At 51.2% G+C, this 20,016-nt stretch overlaps 1 protein-coding gene across 4 annotated transcripts in view; it reads left to right on the top strand.

Moving 5' to 3' along the window:
- The window catches only part of LOC144149548 (transcription factor kayak-like), a 93,346-nt gene extending 83,146 nt beyond the window's left edge, over positions 1-10,200 (top strand). For 3 of the 4 annotated variants that reach the window (XM_077681175.1, XM_077681173.1, XM_077681176.1), the window contains exons 2-5: positions 3,389-3,586; positions 4,241-4,489; positions 5,722-5,829; positions 6,381-10,200. In XM_077681175.1, coding sequence (XP_077537301.1) covers positions 3,389-3,586; positions 4,241-4,489; positions 5,722-5,829; positions 6,381-7,001 — 1,176 coding nt within the window. In that variant the 3' untranslated portion in view covers positions 7,002-10,200. The remainder of the gene's footprint in view (positions 1-3,388; positions 3,587-4,240; positions 4,490-5,721; positions 5,830-6,380) is intronic. The other variant, XM_077681174.1, reaches the window with a different exon arrangement.
- Positions 10,201-20,016: the final 9,816 nt, after the last annotated feature.

Below are 20,016 nucleotides of genomic sequence, written 5' to 3'. Positions count from 1 at the left end.
GAGTCCGGGGCCAGCTTAAAAACGAGGTCTCTGCTCGGTACATTTCCGCCAGGCGTCCGTGTAGCCGCCTACCGTACAACGTTCGTACGGTCCGGCGGCCGCACGGGAAACAAGGGGTTTCCGCCATTTCGGCGGGGCCCGCGGCAACGCGCATGGTCGTCGCCGCCTGCACCCTTGACCCGCTTTGTCTTGGCCGCCGGTGTTTTCTTGCTCTCGCCGCATTGTGCGGGTGGAAATGTACGCCGGATGTACCGAGGACTTTCCGCCGTTGCTTGTTGCGTCTGCGGGCTCTGCGCGGCGCGTGGGGGCATGTGGCGAACGCAGGGGTCGCGGGGCTGCAAAGATGGCGATTTCTCGTTACCGGATTTCATATCGCGGGTGCAAAACTGCGAGTATCGAATCTGAGGTTACTGAGTAACTCTTTCAAAGGCTAGCTCGCTGCCGCTTCTGATAGCCGACTTCCGGTGTGATGCAGGCGCCACCACGCGGTGTGTAAAGTTTCGAATAAATTGAAAGATAATTAACACGTCAGTGTAGTAATCGTTCAAAGTGTTCATCATGCGACAGCTCTTAATAAGACTGTACTTTAGTCATCTGCTTCTGCACCTCCTTCCTGGGAAGTGCAGGGAAAGCCGTGAACTCATCCTGCACACTCTGCGCCGTCGGTAAATCGAAGAGAAAAATTTGTGCAGGCGCCGTGCGGTGCACTCGAAAATCGGAAGAGGCGAGGGCTGCACTACCTGAATGAGTGCAGCGAGTGCAGCCAAATCGAAGACACCTTTTAAATTTCCAGGCCCCCCACAAGCACACGTCCTCGCGGCTGCCTCGATGCGCCATACGCTGAATTCGATTTTGACCCTCACCCAATTTCTGACGGTTCCCGGGAAGTGACAGAAAATTGCCGCCACTTTGCGGGCAAACGGGAGGTGGGCTGGTGGTGCCCGAGAGGCGGCATTATCTTTTCATGTTCCTAGCTATAGCTGCATGGGCGTGTGCTCCCCCGCGTAGCGGCTAATTGTCCGCCGCGGCAGCTGGGTTTTCCTGGAAGGGGAGTCGGGGGCCCGAACCCGTGGCGTGTGGCGCCGCCGAGTCGCATGACCAGCCCACCTCAGTGCTTTCGGCGCCATCGATTGTAACCGCGAGAGTCGCGTCGGCGGCGGCCCGGCGTCGCCTGATGGGCATGAGCGCCGCGGGGCCGCTCAGCCGCTGCTTTATTTTTCCGGGAACCTCCTTGTGCGGAAAAACGCGGCGGCCGAAGGGCGAGGAAAACGAACTTTTTTCGCGAACGGCTCCTGATCGATCCGGCAGCCTTGATGGTGATCACCGTGGACGTTTCTCGTCTAATTTCTCTTACTTTTGCTTATTCCTTTGTACTGGTATTGTCCTGAAGCATACGTGCTCCTGTCAGCTAGCCAGTCTAGAAAATAATAGAACAAATAGTCTCTCTCTCTCTCTCTCCCTCTCCCTCTCTCTCTCTCTCTCTCTCTCTCTCTCTCTCTCTCTCTCTCTCTCTCTCTCTCTGGTTAGTGCACAATTACATGACTGGCAGGCTATAAAGCACTGTTCGTAAGACCTAAGAAGCTGTGTGCCAACTAACCTAACGTTGAGTTCTGATGACGGGTATGGAGCGGTCGCGGAGCTCCACTGCAGAGCATGCAGGTCCCTCGGAGGGTAAGTGCTCCAAAACTACCTTTAGAGCACAGACCGGCTTCCGCCAGAGCATAATGCGGGAATGTGACTATAACAGGAATTTCCCAGCAGCTTTTACTTTGGAGAGTTGAAAAAGCATCTGCTTCCCTACATGCAATTTATCCTTTTTCTGTCGCGATGGCACACAACGCCGCCCATCATGAAGGTTTGTGACTTTTTCGTTGGCAGACAAAAAGGAAAAAAAAATGTCGAAGGTGTGTTTATGGGCCATGTCCAACCAATTACTGCCGGTGGTAGATATGCAGAGCGTTGTTTCCTCAAGCTTCCTTATTACCTTGGTAAAACAAAAGCTTGCAAAATTCATGGTGCCCTATTCAGAGAAAAAAAAATGCAAAAAACAGGGCAAGAGGCACCCAGCAGTTGATGCTTTGCTTTGGCACCGCATTGTTCATTTGATGCTGTGCTCAAAAAGTCAAGGAGGTCCAACTTGTGTCGAGGTGAAATACAATACCTTCCGCGTCAACTACCATTTACAAAGCAGTCAACGTCGCAGTTCTAAGGTCACAGTTCAGAGGAGCAAGCAAAGTGCCAATTGTTTGAAAGCTGCTGCAGAGGTAAGACGAGAGCCAGAAAGGCGCCTATCAAAACATTTCCAGAGATCACTATAGAAGAAAAGTCTCTCGCGTTGCAGCAATGCTTTGTCGATCTGCGAATGTAAACAACGGCTAGCAAGAAAAAGAAACCCACGCACATTGGGGCGTCCCCATATTCATGTCCTAATGTCAGCACTGTCATTGCAACAAGTGCACTGTTTTGTGAACAAGCACTGACATTGCCCAAGGCCATTGTTTGAATTTTTATTTCCCAACAAGTCTGTCCCGAGTCCGTGTTTTGTAGCTGTCTGAGGCTTTCCTATTTTTTACTTTTTGCCACCTGCATGGTTGGTTGAAACTTTTTTCTGAAGTGTTTGTCCTGTCATCTCTTATGTGCGTTGCATTGTGGTGTCAATTTTTGGGCTGAAACGCAGCCATTCGCACGCGCTATTAAATTCTCGAGCAGAACACCAGTGGTTAGCATACCAACCAGTGGTTAGTTACCAACCTCAGGCAGAGGGGGGCAGAGTATATTCATTCGTTGAAAATATGTAGATTGAGAACAGCAAAATCTTGCATCTCTTGTAGCTTCTTTTTAACGAGCATTTAAAAAAAAAACTCTCTGGAAGGGACATTAAAGTGGGCAGTTAGCACTGTCCGATTACATGATCCGAATAAAGTTGAGAATTCGTAAACCTTATTTTAAGGTCTTTCAGACAGTTTGTGCAACTTTTTACTCTGCACGACGGTGGCTTTTTCGAAACTGCCCGTTCACCCCGCACTATTCACCCTTGCTTATTTCGTGATGTCAGCCAAGGCGTCGCAAGGGTGCAGAGTAAAAATTGGCAGATTGAAAATGTGCTTAGTTATTACGGCCTGTTTGTGGCGAACAAACAGAAAACCAGTATGTATGCCATGAATAAGTCAGTTGACGCCTGCGTGCTTGCGCAGACGTAGGGAATAAGAATGTAACCTGAGTGACACAAAGAGCAGGCTACTTTTTGACATTGCATTTTTGCTTTCAGAAGTCTAAATGCATTGTTTTGGAAGCCTACACGGGCTGTGTGAAAGCTAATGAAGAGGGGAAGGAGAAGGGCTTTGCACGGGTGACTTAGTGTGGTCTCTTCTTTTTCTTGTGTGTGCAGTTTTCGGGTTTTACGGGTATCACGTCTGGGATCCCCACTCGTACCACTGCCACGCTGACGCCGACCACACTCAAGAACATTGAGGAGTCTTTCATGGAGCTGCAGTCTGTGCCACCTGCGCCGATGGAGCATCAGCACCAAGCTGGCTTCGTGCCACCCGTGGTCAACATTGCCCAGTATCAGCAACAGCAGCAGCAGGTAGGCACCAACTCTAATCTGCACCTAGCCTTGATTAAAACTTCGTAGCTGCGAGAATGATCTCGTAGCTGCGAGTGTGGATCGCTACTACAAACTGCTCGTATCCGATGCTGGCCAGTTACGCTGTGTTTTGCTTGTTTAAATGCTAGGGTGCTTTTGTCTTGTCTTTCCAGTAAACTGTTTAGAGGGCAGAGTGCTAGATTCTGCAAAAACTCGTCAAACAGGTTATCTTCAGAGGCACTCGTTCATCATAAACCAAGGAAGGGCATCTAAACTTTGTCATACATGTGTTCCCCTCCCCCAATCACAGAGAAGCAATTTCGGGGATGTTTAAATGCCAATCTGTTCCAACTATCCTTCATCAGGTGGTGGTAGTCTGCTGTCGTGGGCCTCGAATGTTTCTCGAAGTATCAGGGAGACCAAAGTGGGAGGTATTAATGACCACAGGGAGCAAGCTCCTCAAGCTTCCGTTGCGCAGAGCGTGCCTGTATACCATCGCGCCTTTTTGGTTGCCAGCAGTGAGATGGTAGGGGTAGCCTTGTGGTGAAACAGTGATTAGTAGTGGGGGGCCCATTTCTGTGGCTGAGCTTTCCTGCCGTTGTGTGTTGTTGTTGTGTTGCCCGTGGTGCGTTGTTGTGTGCTCAAGCCTACCAGGCGGCTCCTTTCTGGGTGCAGCATCAACAGCAGCAGCAGCAGCCTGCTGTGATCACTGTGAAGCAAGAGGTGTTGGATGACGACTGGCTGCCCGCCTGCACCACCAGCCCGCCTCTGCAGCAGCAGCAGCAGCTGCTCCAGCAGCAGGTCATGCGCCACAGCGGCAACAGCAACACGCCCACCCCGTCGCCACCGCTGCCACCCAAGCCGTCGCGTGGCGGGGGCAGGAGGCCCAACCGGAGTGAAAAGGTGAGCGCCTCTTCTCAGCCAGGGGGGGTGGAAAGTAGTGGAGGCCCACCACGGTGGCTCGGCTGCGGTGGCTTCTGCTTTTCAGACGGAGGGGAAAAGCGGAAAACACCTGTGTGTCTCGATGTTTCGGCGTCGCTGCGTCAAATATCCCTGGGAGGGTCAGAATTAATCCGGAGCCCTCCACTACAGCACACCTTATAGCCCGGGTGCAGTTTTGGCGCTTTAAACTCCACAAACAATCAGAAAGTACTGGAAGGTACCAGGGTAATTTGCGAGCAATGGCACTGAGATGAGAAGGATCTTGGGTGATGATAGTGCACTCAGCAAGGTGCCTAGATAATTCACGGCGTAGTTGGTGCAATGGTTCTGCAGCATAAAAGCACTGGCTTCTGGCAAAGGAAAAGCCTGCTGAAACTGCAAAGTTTGGCTGCGTCTCTACCAAAAGTGCCGCTGTAGCAGATTGTTTGGGGTTCCAGGATTATTATTATTTTATTGATCCACTAGTTATGCTCACATCCCTGGAAGTCAGCTTCACGACACAATGTTTGCATTAAAAGTGTCACTGTATCGAAGTGTTTGTGGGTCACATGATTATTTTTATCCTGTTGGTCAGCTGGCTATGCACACTTTCGTGAAAGTTGATTTTACCCGTGTATGTTTAAAGAGAGCTGCGAGCTCAGCATTATAAAGTTCATGTAAATTGGTAGGCACGCCAGACGGCAGCAAATGTCAATCGTCTAGCACTGAAACGAAAATTGAAACAGCTCTTCGTTGAAGCACAGCAAAAAATAGTGACGTGCCTAAAATTCCTGCGAAAACGGTGCATCTTCAACAACCTTGTTTTCTGGGTTGTCGTACTGTCTGAACTTCGGCCATGCATCTCTAAAGCTATTCAAGCTTGCTAAATAGTGACCCTCGCTTATAAAAGGGAACCCAGAATTTGCAAAATGCATTAATATAAACAAAAATTTATCCCTAGTATTGCAGCTCTTGAAATAATGCTGCATTTCTTTTACTTTCCGACCTATGAAAAGAAAATCATCAAAGTCTGGATGATTCTATATGTGTAGTGCAGGTGGCACTCTCAGTTCATAGCATCACGCAGAAAACTTTCCACTAGCGAGACTGCATTGAGCTTGTTCAAGTTTCATTGTACGGCTTTGACTCGAAAATTATCCAGAGTCTTGGCAGGAGCTGTTATCTCATTGGTTTGTTTATTTTTCCAACCCTAGTTGAGTCCCGAAGAAGAAGAGCGGAGGCGGATTCGCCGGGAACGGAACAAGCTGGCAGCTGCCCGCTGTCGGAAGCGGCGGATGGACCACACCAACAGCCTGCTCAAGGTCAGTTTCTTGTCTCTTTTGTTGGCTATTGCTCCTTATCAAATAAAGTACACCTCATGCCTTTTATACCTGCCTGCAACTAAGGTGCTTGTGTGGCTCTTGTACACCTTGTGCTTTTAATACCTGCCTACAATGTGGCCCTTTGCTACTTTACTACCCTCGTATTAACTATGGTTAGTTTGTTGCTGTGGTGCTTGCCAAGTCTTGAAATTGATAGCAACTGTGTCTTGATAAAAACAAGTGTGCAGGCAGGCCCTTGGTTGGCAGCTTGCATTAGGCAACAGCGTTTTGGCAAATCAATGGCTCTTGGGCTGTTGGTCAGGCAAACGATTCGTAGCCTTATATTGACTGCACAAAAACTCACGTTAACCTGATTCAGCGGCCTCGTTGTCACGTGTTGGCCTGGAAAAATCTTGGTGTTGGTCTGCGGATAGTCTAAATTTGCGGATGATAATCGGAGGGGCGCATTGCAGTCAAATTTTTGCTTAGCTCATGTCCACTCCCCCCATGTGGCATGATCTGACTCCAGAAATTTCTTTTTCATCTTCCAGGAAACCGAAGGCCTGGAGGAAGCTCGGAGCTCCCTGCAGAAGGAGATTGCGGCGCTTCGGCATGAAAAGGAAAACCTGGAGTTCATCCTCAAGGCTCATGAAGCAAGCTGCAAGGCCATGTCCCACATCAAGGCTGTTCCCACCACCACAAGCGCAGCGTCGGCTACCGGTGGCCTTTCCCAGCAACGACCGCAGCATCTGCCGGTCACTTCATCATACTCCAGCAGCCCCGCCACCACTCGCAGCGGTCATAAGGTCCCAGCCACGCCAGGCCGGGCCCCCAAGTTCTCCCGTCCAAACTCCCTCCCCGTGACGTCCATCTTCACAAACTTGGATGGAAGCAGTGCCCTGAACAACAACAACAATCATCACAACAACAACACCGACGTGCCCGTGTCATGCGCGGGGCTACTGACGGAAGTTGCGGGTGTGCCCATCCAGACTCCGTCGGCTGGCATGTACAGCTTTGAGTCCATCGTCGAGGGCACAGGAGCAACGCCGACGGGAACGACTCCGCTCGTGTTCTCGCCTGTGACGTCATGTGCGGAGCAGCAGCGGAACACCAACGGGGACATTTCTAGCCCCGACGCCATGAACCCCCCCAAGCTGGTGTCCCTCTGACCCCCCCAACGCTGATCGCGAGGTAATGTCGGCCTCCGAGGAGGTGACGGGGACTCTCAGATCCATTGCAGCCTTCAAGGACATCATGCCCGAGGGAGAAGAGTCAAGCGTCAGCGGTTTCTCCCCTGAGTGACGACATTCGCTTGTAACAAACTGTTCATTGTGCAACGTACCCACATCGTCATTTCACTGGACTTTGATGCCTGTTTGTGAACGAGTGGGACGCGACTGAAGTTTTTAGCCTGTGTGGGAACTGGCTGCTCTGTACTGTTTGTCACTTGGTGTACTTACATTTTCAGCGGCAAAGTCTTCGTTTTCATTTGATCTGGGGAGGTTACTGAAATGTTAGCTTCTCTTGGTAGTCGTTTGCTGCTTTGTAGTGTTTAAAAAGGAAACACCCTTGCTTGCCTTGTGATTCAATTTCTGTGCCCTTGAATGTAATTCAAATCTTGCCCTTCTCTTGTAAATGGGGTGTTTGCTTACAATGTTGTGGTGCTTTAAAGTACTTCACTGCTTTATGCGGCACCAGCGACCAATAGACGAGTTATTCTGTGAGGACGACAAAAATGTCATTTGAGGGACAATAACTTTTGTGCTTGAACTCTCTGAAAGCAAGATTTCATGCCAGTTTGAAGTGAAGTGTCATTTCCTGATAAGTCCATGCTGTAGTGCCTTGTTTGATTTGCCCTGCAGTGCTGTCTGGCCACAATTAGTCGGCACTCGGAAGTGCTGCATATGCAAGGAGCAGTTGGTTCCCTGCTTCACCAGGCTGTGTGGTACACTTATGATTCTCAAATGTTACCAGGGTTGTTGGTGGCGCATTGTTACACCACAGGTTGTAGCAGTAGAAGGAAGTCAGCATAGTAGTTGCTTCAGTCAACGACAGAAAACCATTCCTCCATTGTCGCACTTGGCGACATATCGTGATGAAAGTTCACCGCCTTGGTCGGCTGGTTGTGAGATTTGAGGGTGTGCGAGGATGATGGTGGTAATAGTGAGAGTAGCGTGCTAGGCTGCGGGCAGGTAATTTGCTCAACATGTGTGTCCTTGTCATCGCTTCAAATGTGCCATGCCGGTTGACTGTGTTGGCGGCACCATTTGGTTCCGGGGAGAGAATCTCGGTGGTCACTTCAAACTGTTTCGTTTCGTTCAGCCCTTTGGGCAGGCAGCTTGGAAAGTGGCTAGGCAACTGGGGCTCAAGTGCGATGTGCAGACCTTGCTGCAGATAGCATAGCGGTGCTTGCCATTGACACATGGAGAGCTCAGTGGGGTGAAAATCAGTAAATTGTTTCCAATGCTCATATATTTGTTAGTTTTTCTTCCCAATTCGTTCCGAATTCTTAAGCCTGCTGGGATTGGGTATGGAGTTGAAATTCACTCTCATCTCTACCACAATGTTGCTGCAAGTTTTTTTTTTTTTCAACTCGCATGCATCATAGTTTCTTGCTGCTTCAGCTTCGATTGTCAAACTATGAATTAATCGTGCGCTCACGACAGGATAACACCATAGGCACATTTGATTCTTACCCTTCTGTGGGCCTCCAGAAAGCGGCATTTTTGTGGCCTAGGGGCAGAGTGTTGCACACAATGCAGGATGCCAAAATAATGCCCTTGGATTAATTGTAACCACAGGGTGCACATTTTGTACTTCTTGTGCAGTGTTACATTGGCGCCATGCACCTAGTCTGTTCCAAATGCAATCCGTTGAGTGAGTGGATAGGCGAGTGCGAGTGATTGTGTTATCATCGTCCCTTGGTAGTACCAGGGTGTGTGTGTCACATTTTTTGAATGTCTGGCAATGAATTGCAACTATTATATGCAAATACCACCGTTTCGGCGGGAACCTGTTTAGATCGATGCAGCGTGTGGAAAAGAAAGTGTGTGGAATAATTTTCTGGAATCTGTTGCATTGGTGCTATAAGCCATGTACTCCTGTAAAGATGATTGGAATTGCATTTGGAAATGCAAGCAACTCATTTGGAACCTTGTCGATCAATTTGGGAACAGTCTGTTTTGAGGAGCTTCGCCCCTACCGAAAGCGTCTGAGAAAAAGAGATAAAAAATTTGAATTCCTACTCTCTTCCTTTCAACGCACCCTCAAAGCTGAGACTGTTCCGAGAATGAATTAGGACAGTTCCACCCCCTGTCTGTCTCTTGAGAGGTTCCGCGGTACTTAAAATTTTCATTTTTGGGACGGGGGGGATATTTTTATTGTGTTAAATTGTTGTCATGTATTGCAGAGAGGTTTTTAATTTGATTCTCTTGCTTAGCATTTTCTGCTTGAATCGCAGCTTGGCGCGTGCCACAGGTTGCCACACCACTCTGCTGAATCTCGTAAAGCATGCCACGTCCGTAAGGCGACGACACTGCGGCCGCGTTGAAAGTGCAAGGCTGGAGCATTTGTACATGTGTCAAGAGGGATGGAAAGTATATGCAGATATATATACATCTGAAGTGTACGTTATACAAGAATGAAAGATTATTATTATGCCAACAGCTACCGGACTTGCATGCTCCATGTACAGTATGCCATGTTTTCTCAAAAAGTGCCACACGTTTTTCCTGCAGAGTTGCTACACGTCCTCTTATAGCGCATATTTTCTATACAACGCTTATAGTGACGATTATGATAATGACAATAATATATTAACTGATGCATAATGCTATTTTAGATGACACAGCAATAACGCCGTTCCATCTTTGCACAGTAAGGTCGTTGCAGAAACACTCAATGCTCATGCCTAATGTTCACGCACTTCGGGAAAAATGTTGCCGAAGGTATGCTTCAAGCGCTGCTTGGTTGCAGCTCCGAGTTGTACCAAAGACCGATGTGCCGAACAGAAGTTTTTTTTTTTTTTTTTTTAGCTTGCCGCTGCATTGTATTGCTTTTTTTATTATTGTTTTTGTTTGGGTTTGTTAAGCCATCAAGTCACTTACTGTGCTATGTTTTAGTTAGTTTTTGTTATAGGTTATTTATTAGCCACGGACCTAAACGTTCGGGCTTCCTTGTTTGCTTGGTTAAGCCTTTTTTTGTTCTGCTGCGGCACACGGCGAGAGTGAGTGTGGATCATGTCTTGCCATATGATGTTGTTTTAGTTGTCTTTCATGTTGCATTTAAACGCGACGAGATTCGTGGTGTGTGTGCGTGCCTGCTTCGAAGCTGAAATAAAGAGAATGTTTTAATATTTTTATACCTGCACTTGGGTGGTTTGCGTTTTTCTTCTTCCACCGCCCCATGGGGCATAAACAGTCTTGGTCTCAGCTGTAAGAAACAACTTGTTTGTCCTGTGATGATTCATCCAAGCAGCAATGCTGGACATAAATTTCTCTCGAAACTGTTCAAGACGCTTTTGCTTTTTATAAATGCTGTTCCTCTTGAATAGCTTTTACCAGCTGTATTAATTGTGCTTTAAAGTAGTCACCAGGATCGCCAGCAGTTTCTAACAGCAACATTAGAGGCCCTTCGCGTGTATAGCCGATGTAATGTAATTGTCCCAGGATACCGTATTTTTGCACGTGTAACCCGCACCAACAATTGGCGAGTGTTGGGAGCAAATTTGGGGTGCGGGTAATATGCGCACTTTTCCCCGCAATGCAACTTCATCTCGATACTTGCTGCGCCATGACGCATGCGTTGTCACCGGCCATCATTTCAATCTCGCTTCTGCTCGGTTCTAGCTGGCTTATAGAAGAAGCAAAATTCAAATGTTTTATGTTTTACTATTCAGTCTTGAACTCGCGCCATGCTCTGCCTGTCTTGCGAGCTGGCTTGAGGTAAAGACGTGACCTTGGGTGCCGCACGGCGTTATGCGGCCGGAAAGAGAATGCGGTAACAGGCACCGCGCCCCTGGCACAGGTGAGCGAGCTGACGACCTGGCAGCTATCTGCAAGTAACCAGCTCGGTGCACGGGGTGGCTTGCTGTTGGTGTAGCAATATGGTTTTCTGGCTCCAACCCCCCCCCCCCCCCCCAACTCTTTCGGTTATTCGCCCTTACCACGCGGGTAATTAGGCGCTGAAAGCACCGTGTGGGCCAACCAAGATGGTGGTGGCGCTGCTGCGCCTCGACGCGCCCCTAAGGACGCGTATCTCTGCCGCGACCTAAACAGCAACCAAGCAGGGACGGGGGTCGGGCCGGATGGTGGCGAACTTTTCGGGAGCTGTCCCCCACTCAGATCTTTTACGTTTTTGGGAGTTGCCAAAGAAATGGGTGGTCTTCAGCAAACTGAAAATGTGTTTTCTTACCGGCGAACCCGTTGGCCGCATGGAAAACGAGGGCGGGTTAGGCGTCCTTAACCCTGTACCCAAACAACTTCTGCGCATAAGAATAGAAATACTACACAAATTAAAAGGACAACGTGATCATCCAGCCGTAGGGCGCTACGCTAGCGTTACCCACATTCCGGCGATGTACCAGAACTCGGAGAATGGCTGATTACAAGGCCTGTGACACGCCGCAAATTGTACAGTCGTCAAAAGTGTTAACAATAACAAAGAAGCGGGTGCCAGCCTACGCACGGAGCGGCCGGTTACGATAGCTACCGGCATATCTTCGGCAGGTGATAGTCGGTGCTCCCTAGGCTGACGTTCTACACTCGGCAGCTTCAGCTCATGCGCACAGCCAAGCTGACTACCTAGGGCGGTCTGGCAAACTGCCGCTCTGGGCATATGCTGGCACCTCGATTATTGTTGTTGTTAACAGTTTTGATGACTGTACAAACACGTACTGCTTTAGGGCATGTAATGCCGGTATTGCTATGAAACCTGGGTCTCAAGTTTAACGCCACCGGCCTTCCATGCGCTCCGTAAATCACGTATACATGCTACGCCTGTGCTTACACCGCCGCACGAGCTGGAGCGACAACAGCGACGCGATTTCTGTCGCGCTTGTCGCGCCGCTCTTGTCGTTTGGTCGCGACCAATTTTTGTCGCCGCGACAAAAGCGACAGAAATCGCGTCGCTGTTGTCGCTCCAGTCGCAAGTGTGAACGGTTCTTAAGGCATAACCACTGGCGTAAATCACAGGGTTGGATCCCGAGCCCCTCACTGCGCAGAATATTTTTCAAAACTTCTATTTATAACAACAAAATGGCCGCCAATGAAACATGTGTGTCCCCCCTTGTGATTTTCTGGATTTGCGCCACTGGGCATACCAAAGGGCAGGCGAGCATAACCGCCGTCTAGGAGAGCTTTCTTGCCACAAATTATCATGATAAATACTAAATTATTATCACTGCGTCTGCACAAGTCACGTGAGCGTTAACAGCACCGGCATCAATTGTCATCATGCCCGTGGGGACTTAAGTCCCCTAGCGGTACGCTACGATAATAGTTGCGGGTTGCTTAGGACGCTTTCTCATTACCGCTGCATCAATTTCCGAGGCTATCTGCTCCCATTTCCCGTTCGTATGCATCGGAAATTGTTTCTGCGAATATGTGTGGGGATCGGAAATCACGGGCTCTGCAAATGCCAATACTCCGCAGTGCGATTACAGCGCCGGAAAATCCGGCCTGCACTCGCGATAGGTGCTTGTGAAAGACCAGCATTTGAAGCGGGGCTGATTTTAATTCGTTTGTGAAAACTTTAGGTAACTTTTGAGGGGACCGCGCTTCTTTGACAATGGTGCAGCTAGACGCTGTGATGCAAATTTATTTGATGGCACCTATGTTTTTCTAGAGCAGAAATGATGCCTTAAAGGGGTCATGAAAGCAAAATACCATTTCGTTCAGTTTGAAAGAAAAATCAAAGCCCCTTTCTCAAGAGAAAGATGAATTAAACGCGAAGCTTCCTCCCATTCAAGTCAAAGTCAAAGTCAAAGCCCAAAATGCAACCTGCTTCGCCCGTGTCGGAATGACGCCATCGGATAGACGTTGGATTCATAGTGCGAGGGACCCAGGTTTGCTTCTAACCACGGGAAACGTTTTTAACACGAAAGTGTTTTACGCCGGGATCCACCAAGATCTGACTGACGTCATATCCGTAACGGAAATGACATCGCCAGAAAAAGTTTCATTGACGCGTGGCGTCAGGATTCGAGCCGGGATCTCCGTCGCTGCAACGGGAAGTGCCAGACGTTTTACCCACTGCGCTATGAGCTGAAACACAGACTGCTGCACAGACCTTAGATGGTGCTGCCGCCTCGGAGAGGTGAAGCGAAGTAGTGCATCACGATGCTAACGAGCGCCGGCAGTTGCCGCCAGCTGAGCTGGACGCAGCCCAACCGTCTGCAGCACACTCCACGCTCACGGAGCAGGTACGCGGTGGTCGCACATTTGCCAAAGCGACGCGCCAGCAGGTCGTCGCTCGCCAAGCACACCCACAAAACATCCCCGCAAATCATATGCTCTTTCGCTGAAGCGGATCGTGAGTTCACCAAACTGTTCGCTGGCAACCCGTTCGGTTTCGTTAGCATGGTTTGCAAGCGAGTGTGGTTTCATTCAGGTTTACGCAGTGCTCCGGCGCGTGCAATCCAGTACTGATGCGTCTGACGGTGTCATACCGGCGAAATATAAATAGCGACGTGCGAGTTCATATCGATGCAGAATAAACATTTAACTGATCCTGTGAAGGCACATTTCACTTTTGTGTTTTACCGATTCCTATGAAAGCGAGATCAACCACATTTTTTAGATGCGACGCATCTCTTGCTCTCGGGTATGTCCCTGCGTTGTCGTTGTCGCGGCGTCCGCACACCACCTGCGCATGCACTAACTCTCCTCCGTTCTTCTCTCCAACAGCTGTGTGCAACGCGCTCTCTCTGCCTCATTATCATAACAGCTGCGCGCGCTTCGCTGACGCTTCTCTCTCGCATTTGCTCTCGCTGTGAATGCGCAACTCTCCTCCGTTCGTCTCCTCTCCTTCAAGTGCTGAATATAAAGCGGTGAGCGCGCTGCGCCGGTTCAGTCAAGTGCGTTCGCTTGACTTTGCTTATGCTTCGCTTGACGACGACGACTCCGTTGCTTCTTCCGATGTAGTGCGATGGAAGCAACAGTCCCGTCAGCGAGTGGTTTGACACAACCGAGTAGCAGCGTCAATCCAAACGCTGATGGCAACGTTACTTAAACTGAAGACAAGGCTGCGAAGCGACGGGCACGTGACGCTGAACGTTTCACGCGATTTAGAGAATCAACCCAACGGAAACGCCAATTGAACCCCCCGATGTGTCGCATCACGTCACGGTTCCCTCGCGGGAAGATGGGCGTAATTTTTTCATCGTTTATCCGGGCGATAAGGCGGTATTTATTTTGTAAAGCCTGAGAGAAGAAAAACTACCATGCGTGGTCTGCGGCGGCTGCACCAACTCACCGCAGTGACGTCATGTAAAGGTGATACATGATTAGACGATGCCCAAGATTGGCATTCAAATAAGTTTTGGTTTCGGTTCTGTGAAACGGCATGCTTGGCATCCGCCGTTATCGTTGGATGGGCATTCTCGATATCTCAATAATCGCCACACCGCGCTTCTGTCATGTTATACAGACAAAAGTATGTTGCCGAGCTACTCTATGTCATGGTTGCCAGCATTAGTTTTGGGAGGGACACATACGGCTTGTAGATCAAAAAATTCGATTTAAAAAGTTCTAGGGCGTTATCAGCAAAACCGTTTCTCGTCAAGGTGCTTTAAGTGATGCCCTTTCATTTGGGATATAGAATATATACTCGACAAAAATCGGTTGTCTGGACATTGTGGTGTGGGTCATACCGGTCATACTCCGACGATCCTCCGCACGCGGCTGCCGTGTAGACGGCGCCGGCGTGAGAGGCAGGCAAGACACAAAGGCAACCGACGCCAACCTCCAAGGGGGGGTTTATTCCCAAAGCCTCCCTTAGCTGGCTCCGTCTTCTCGGATCCCGCGTTGCTCGTGCGGCCGGAGTCGTTCGACTCCGCCGCTACCGTTGGACGATGGTCGGTCCAGGCTCGAAGGGGAAGGCGCCAGGTCGCTCCGCCGCCGCCGTCTCGTCCTCTCGTCCTCGCTCGGAGCGGCCGCCCGCCGCCGCCGTGCTCGCCGAGCGCCGCAGACCAAGTCCCCCGCTCTCCGCAGCCGCCTCTCCGCCGAAGCCACTCCGCGCGCGCCGGTGGCGCCATCTCGTCTTGCCTGCCTCTCACGCCGGCGCCGTCTACACGGCAGCCGCGTGCGGAGGATCGTCGGAGTATGACCCACACCACAAATCCGCCTCTTTCACAACCCCACTGCGCATGCGCAATCCCCTAGCGGCCAAGTCCCTAAGCAGTCCAGTAGGGGCAGCAGACGACATTCCCCACAGCTCCCGCACAAGCGGGAAGGGGTCGTGGCTGTATTTACATCGTTTGATTTTTTGTGTGTGCTCGTTGTGCGCGGAACAATGCCCACAACTTGTGCTGCGTTCCGCTGTAACTCGGAGTGCCGAAAATGGAACGGTGTCGGCTTCTATCGCATCCCGTCGGCCGCACGCGATCGGCTACCGCGGCTTGCGTCGCTCGCGTCGGCTCGGGTGATGGGATGCCAGGCTTAGCATCCTGGCGGATATTTGATCGCTGCTATCTGTGCAACTGCGAATGACAATCCGCAACACAACTTTTCACTACACTATCATCCCCTTTCTCGCATGTACTCTTTTTAAGTTATAACTGCCGTTTGAGCGATCGGTGACCAAGACATCTGCGTAGCCTGTTTCGATGCTTCCGCGCAGGTATCGCCATCTCTCGGCCGCTCGGAGCACCGAGCGCCGCGGCGATCGGTCAGCGTAGGCTTGCATCGCGGCAAATATATCTGATCGCCGCTTTTAAAATAAGCCCTGACAACAATCCCTAGCACAATTTTTCACCACACTAACATCTACTTTCTCGCATGTGGAACTTTTCAGCGATCAGATTGATTCAGACGAGCAGCGACAAGCGCGGTTGCTACCGTGGTCTGCGCCGGTTCGAGCCGCTGAGTGTGCCGAGCTGGCAGGCGCGGCCGGCGTGTGCGCGGACTGTTTCCGAAGGCAGAAAACGCTTCACGATTGCTTGCTTTATCCATTTCTTGCGAACAAACGCGCAGAATCTACAAATTCAGCTCAGCGAGCATCGTAGTTGACCATGAAGCAAAAACAGTGGGCGGAGCGACGCCGACGACGCATCTCATGCGCGTATCGGGCCGTCTCAAATTCACGCGTACGACTAGTCGTGGCGACAGTTATAACGATCAGTCGCATGTGAATCGCGTGTACCAATCGTACATGTGTCCAGCGCTTAAAGGCATTTTGCGAACTGCCGGCCTTTGATGAGCTGGCGATCGCACTTCATGCCAGACGACTCCAAGTACTGCTCGCTCTGCTACTCGGACGGCACACGGATCTGTCCGAGATTTCTCTGCCAGCCCTCATTCAGTGATAAGAAGCCGCCTGGTATTATGTGATGACCAGGGGCTGTCATCCTAAGGTGTTATAACACCAACACAGAAGAAAAACTTCGGCTGCTCCTCGCCGTAATGTGGGATTGCCGTGCATACAACGAGAACGCAGCCGGAGGAAACGCCGGCAAACCCTACAGCTTCAACTTCCGCTAGGCACGCTAGGTGGCAGCACACCGCAATGAAAGAGGCGGATTGGCGCACCAACGTGGGGCCTCGACTGCAAAGGCAGTTGAGGCGCATGCAGGCAAGATGGCAAGCAACGCAACGAGCGGAGCGACGGGAAGAGGCTGGAGGCACGTAGGCCTACTGGCAACATGGCGGCGGGTTGGCTCCCCCGCCGCGCCGTTCCCGCGCACACGCGCCGGCGGCAGCGATGAATTGACCCCCCAAGCACCGAATGGTGCGGCGGACTAAGCCTACAAGGATGCAGCGGTTGGGAGTACGCAAATGCGCACCATAAACCCGCGACTACAGTGACTACAGCTTCTTCGACTTGGCCGATGCGACGTTGACAAAGAGCGAGGAGGACGTTGAAAGTCAGTCTTTTCCTTTTGGTACGGGTGGTGCGAAGGGAGACGAAACCGTCTCCACGCTAGTGGGTGCTTGCGTCTCGTCGGAAAGGTGGAGAAGGTGCCGCCCGAGATTGCATTCAGGCAGTAAGAGCTTCGCGTGGCTCGGCAGGGGGCTCGTTATTTTTCGGTAGGTGATCGTCAGTGTTTGAAGAGACGGACCTCAGGCGACTATCACCGCAGAGCCGCGCCCGTAAGCCGCTTGTAACGCGGTGGGCGCTGGCGTTACGGCAGCCTGTATGCTGCGATCGGGGATAGTTCGTGTGTGTGGGCGAGCGTTACTGTGAGAGTGAACGTGTGCGTGTGTGTGTGACCGCCCGTAAGCCGCTCAGATTGCGGCGGGCGCTGGGTCTAGTGCAGCTGGTAATGTTGCGACCTAGGGTGTTCGAGAATGCGTGTGGGAGTGCGCGCCTGTAAGCCGCAAATTGGGCGGTTGGCGCCGGCAGCTGATATTGCTGCAAGTGAGTTGTAAGAGCCCTGCCTGCTTGACGCTAACGCAGCTTTGCCGAGTAAAGCACCCGGGCAAAGAAAACTTGAACGGGTATTTCGAAGCCACCACCCGTGTTATGTCAGACGAGCTGCATCCGAGTAGGCTGTCTCGCCAGTGACAGGAGTTGGCGGAAATCCACTGCTCCCTTCCTTGGTAGTCGGAATCGCTCGCATTGAGGGGTGAGAGCGGAGCCCTCGGCACACGGACGGCAGCGGGAGTCACGCCAGTTGCCAGTCGCCACCGCCATGGACAGCGAGGGCGGACCAGCTGAACCACCCGGCGGGGCCGGCCAGTGAAGGTGGCACCGAGCGCAGCGTGTTGAGCTGTCGCCAGTTGCTGCTCCGGCCCCCCCGGGGATAGCGCCCTGCGGGGCAACCATTCAGCCGTTCGGGAGGACCAGCCGCCGAAGCAGCCACGGAACCCAGGAGGCCGAGGGACCCGCCATTGGGGAGAACGCCTTGCACTGGGAGCAGAGGTCGCGTCAGCAAGCGACCTCCGCATTCTTCGGCTGCGGCTGCCGGCTTCTTCTGGACCTGCCAACCTGCTGTGCTTCCCAACCGTGAGAGACTCGGACCAGTGCAACGCGCGGCACGCTCATCAGGCGGAGCTTCGCGGTTACGGCATCATATGGCGAACATTGGGGGTGAACTGGCATGGGGGTGACGTTTGTTGGCGTATTTCGTAACTTGAGGTTTTGGGATTGACTCTTGTGCTTCGCGGCGCCGTTTCAATGCGGGTGGCGTCGAGTATTTAGGGAGGAGGAGTGTGGGGATTGTGGCTGCCCGCGATCCCGACTCGGTACGCGGCAGCGCTCGAAGGGCCGCGCGGCTTGCGCGGGATTGCGCAACAAGACGGCAAGAACGTGGCCTCGGCACCTCTATGCTCGGCACCAGGGGGGTAAAGCGAGCTCCGAGACCGTACGAATCGTGGGCGCTGACATGATACAATTTTCATGGTTGCCAGATCAATTGTATTCAGTCTTCTAAAAAGTTGTTCCGTAATTATTTGACTAAACCAAAAAACTGAAGCAAAATAGTTACAAATAATCGCTTCAGTAATTAAAACTAGCTTTATAAAAAACTTCTAGTGTAACTAATCTCTTATTAGCGGAGAAAGAGTAAGTGTGTAGTTCAGTTTTGGTTTCGATTTTCTTTAAGTGTGCTAGGAAGTGGCGAGGCCCTTGCGCCTGACTGCATAGTGTGTGTGCAGTCTTCAGCTCAGATCTGCATGCGTGCAAAACGTGTACAACTGGTACAACTTGGATGCACGCGCTGAGCAAGTGCCTCCCCGGGCGCTTGCGAGGCTGTCATTCTTTCTTCACGTTAAGCACCCTATCTATCGACGCCGGAACAGCGATTCTGATCTGACCTTGACTACCGCAAGTTCACTACAGGCTACGGAGTGGCAGCCGGCGATCGTTCCCGTTGGAAGAGAAATAAAAGGAGCTTTTATAATCGTTCAGTTCCAGTTGTTTTATTCATGGAACTTCTTACAGCTCTTCGTGCTTCGAACGTTCGCGCAAACGTTCGTGAAGGTAGAACGAAAACATAGGTAACGAAATGCGGTTTCTTTTTTAATCAGTCAATGTTCTCTCCTCACGCCATCTGTGCGGTAAATTAATGCCCATTCAAGACTGCGCATTCAGCCCCGCAAACTTTCCCTTTGAAGTGGTGGAAAGCAGCTAGAACTTGACGAATACAGACAGAAAAGAAAACGGGACACGCCGCGGACTGTATTTCGCATACTCCCTTGGCATGCATTCTTCCACTCCATTGGCCTGCGATCGACCGCGCTCTTTCGTTCCTGTGCTTCAAAGCGCCGCGACTCACCGGCAATATCAGCGTTGGCCCATGCGATGTCTTTTTCGTGTGTCAATAAAGGTTTTACATTGAGCTAAAGCCACAGTCAGTTCACTACACTTCGTTTGAAAAGCATTGAGCGACTCGCAAAAGTCACAGAATGGCAGATAAAGCGGCACAGCGCAAAATGCACGGAGATCATACGGAGATTCATTTCTGTGCGCCCAGTACGGATCAGCTGACTCCTTGGCGTCCTCGCGCATGCGATCAGTCGCATTCGAGCTTGCGCGCAAGTGTTGCGTGAGCGTTGCCACATCTTGCTCAAATAGTCTCAGTACATACAAGTCGCACGTACGCTAAACCAAAAACACGTCGGTTACCTACCCACAGGAGATAAACTACGCAATGCTGTTGACGCCGCCTACACAAAATCCGCCTGGCCGGCCTGGCCAGCGGTCCGCCATGTTACAATTTCTCCCGGCATGCTTCGCTAGCCGGACGCGGAAACGCCACAGTAGCACGTTGCCAGATTACAACCCATCGCTTTCGTCGTTTTTAGTAAGCAAAAGCTCAGCTGGCAACCTTCAAATCGTTGTATCATGTCTGCCACCATGTGTCGTACGGTTCCAATGCATTGGCTCAGCGGCGCGCTTTCCCTCTAGAGTATATTATCTCTATGCTCGGCACGGCTAGAGTGAACTAGAAGTTTTAGTACACTCTAGCACGGCCACGGCAAGAATAGAGGGGTTCGCTTGCGCGTCGCGAGATGGCGCCACCGGCGC

The sequence above is a fragment of the Haemaphysalis longicornis genome, unplaced genomic scaffold (assembly GCF_048455015.1).
Source record: "Haemaphysalis longicornis isolate Haplotype H1 unplaced genomic scaffold, Haemaphysalis longicornis Haplotype H1 scaffold_8, whole genome shotgun sequence".
In the NCBI taxonomy this organism is placed as follows: domain Eukaryota; kingdom Metazoa; phylum Arthropoda; class Arachnida; order Ixodida; family Ixodidae; genus Haemaphysalis; species Haemaphysalis longicornis.
This window is presented reverse-complemented; position numbering and strand designations above follow the sequence as displayed.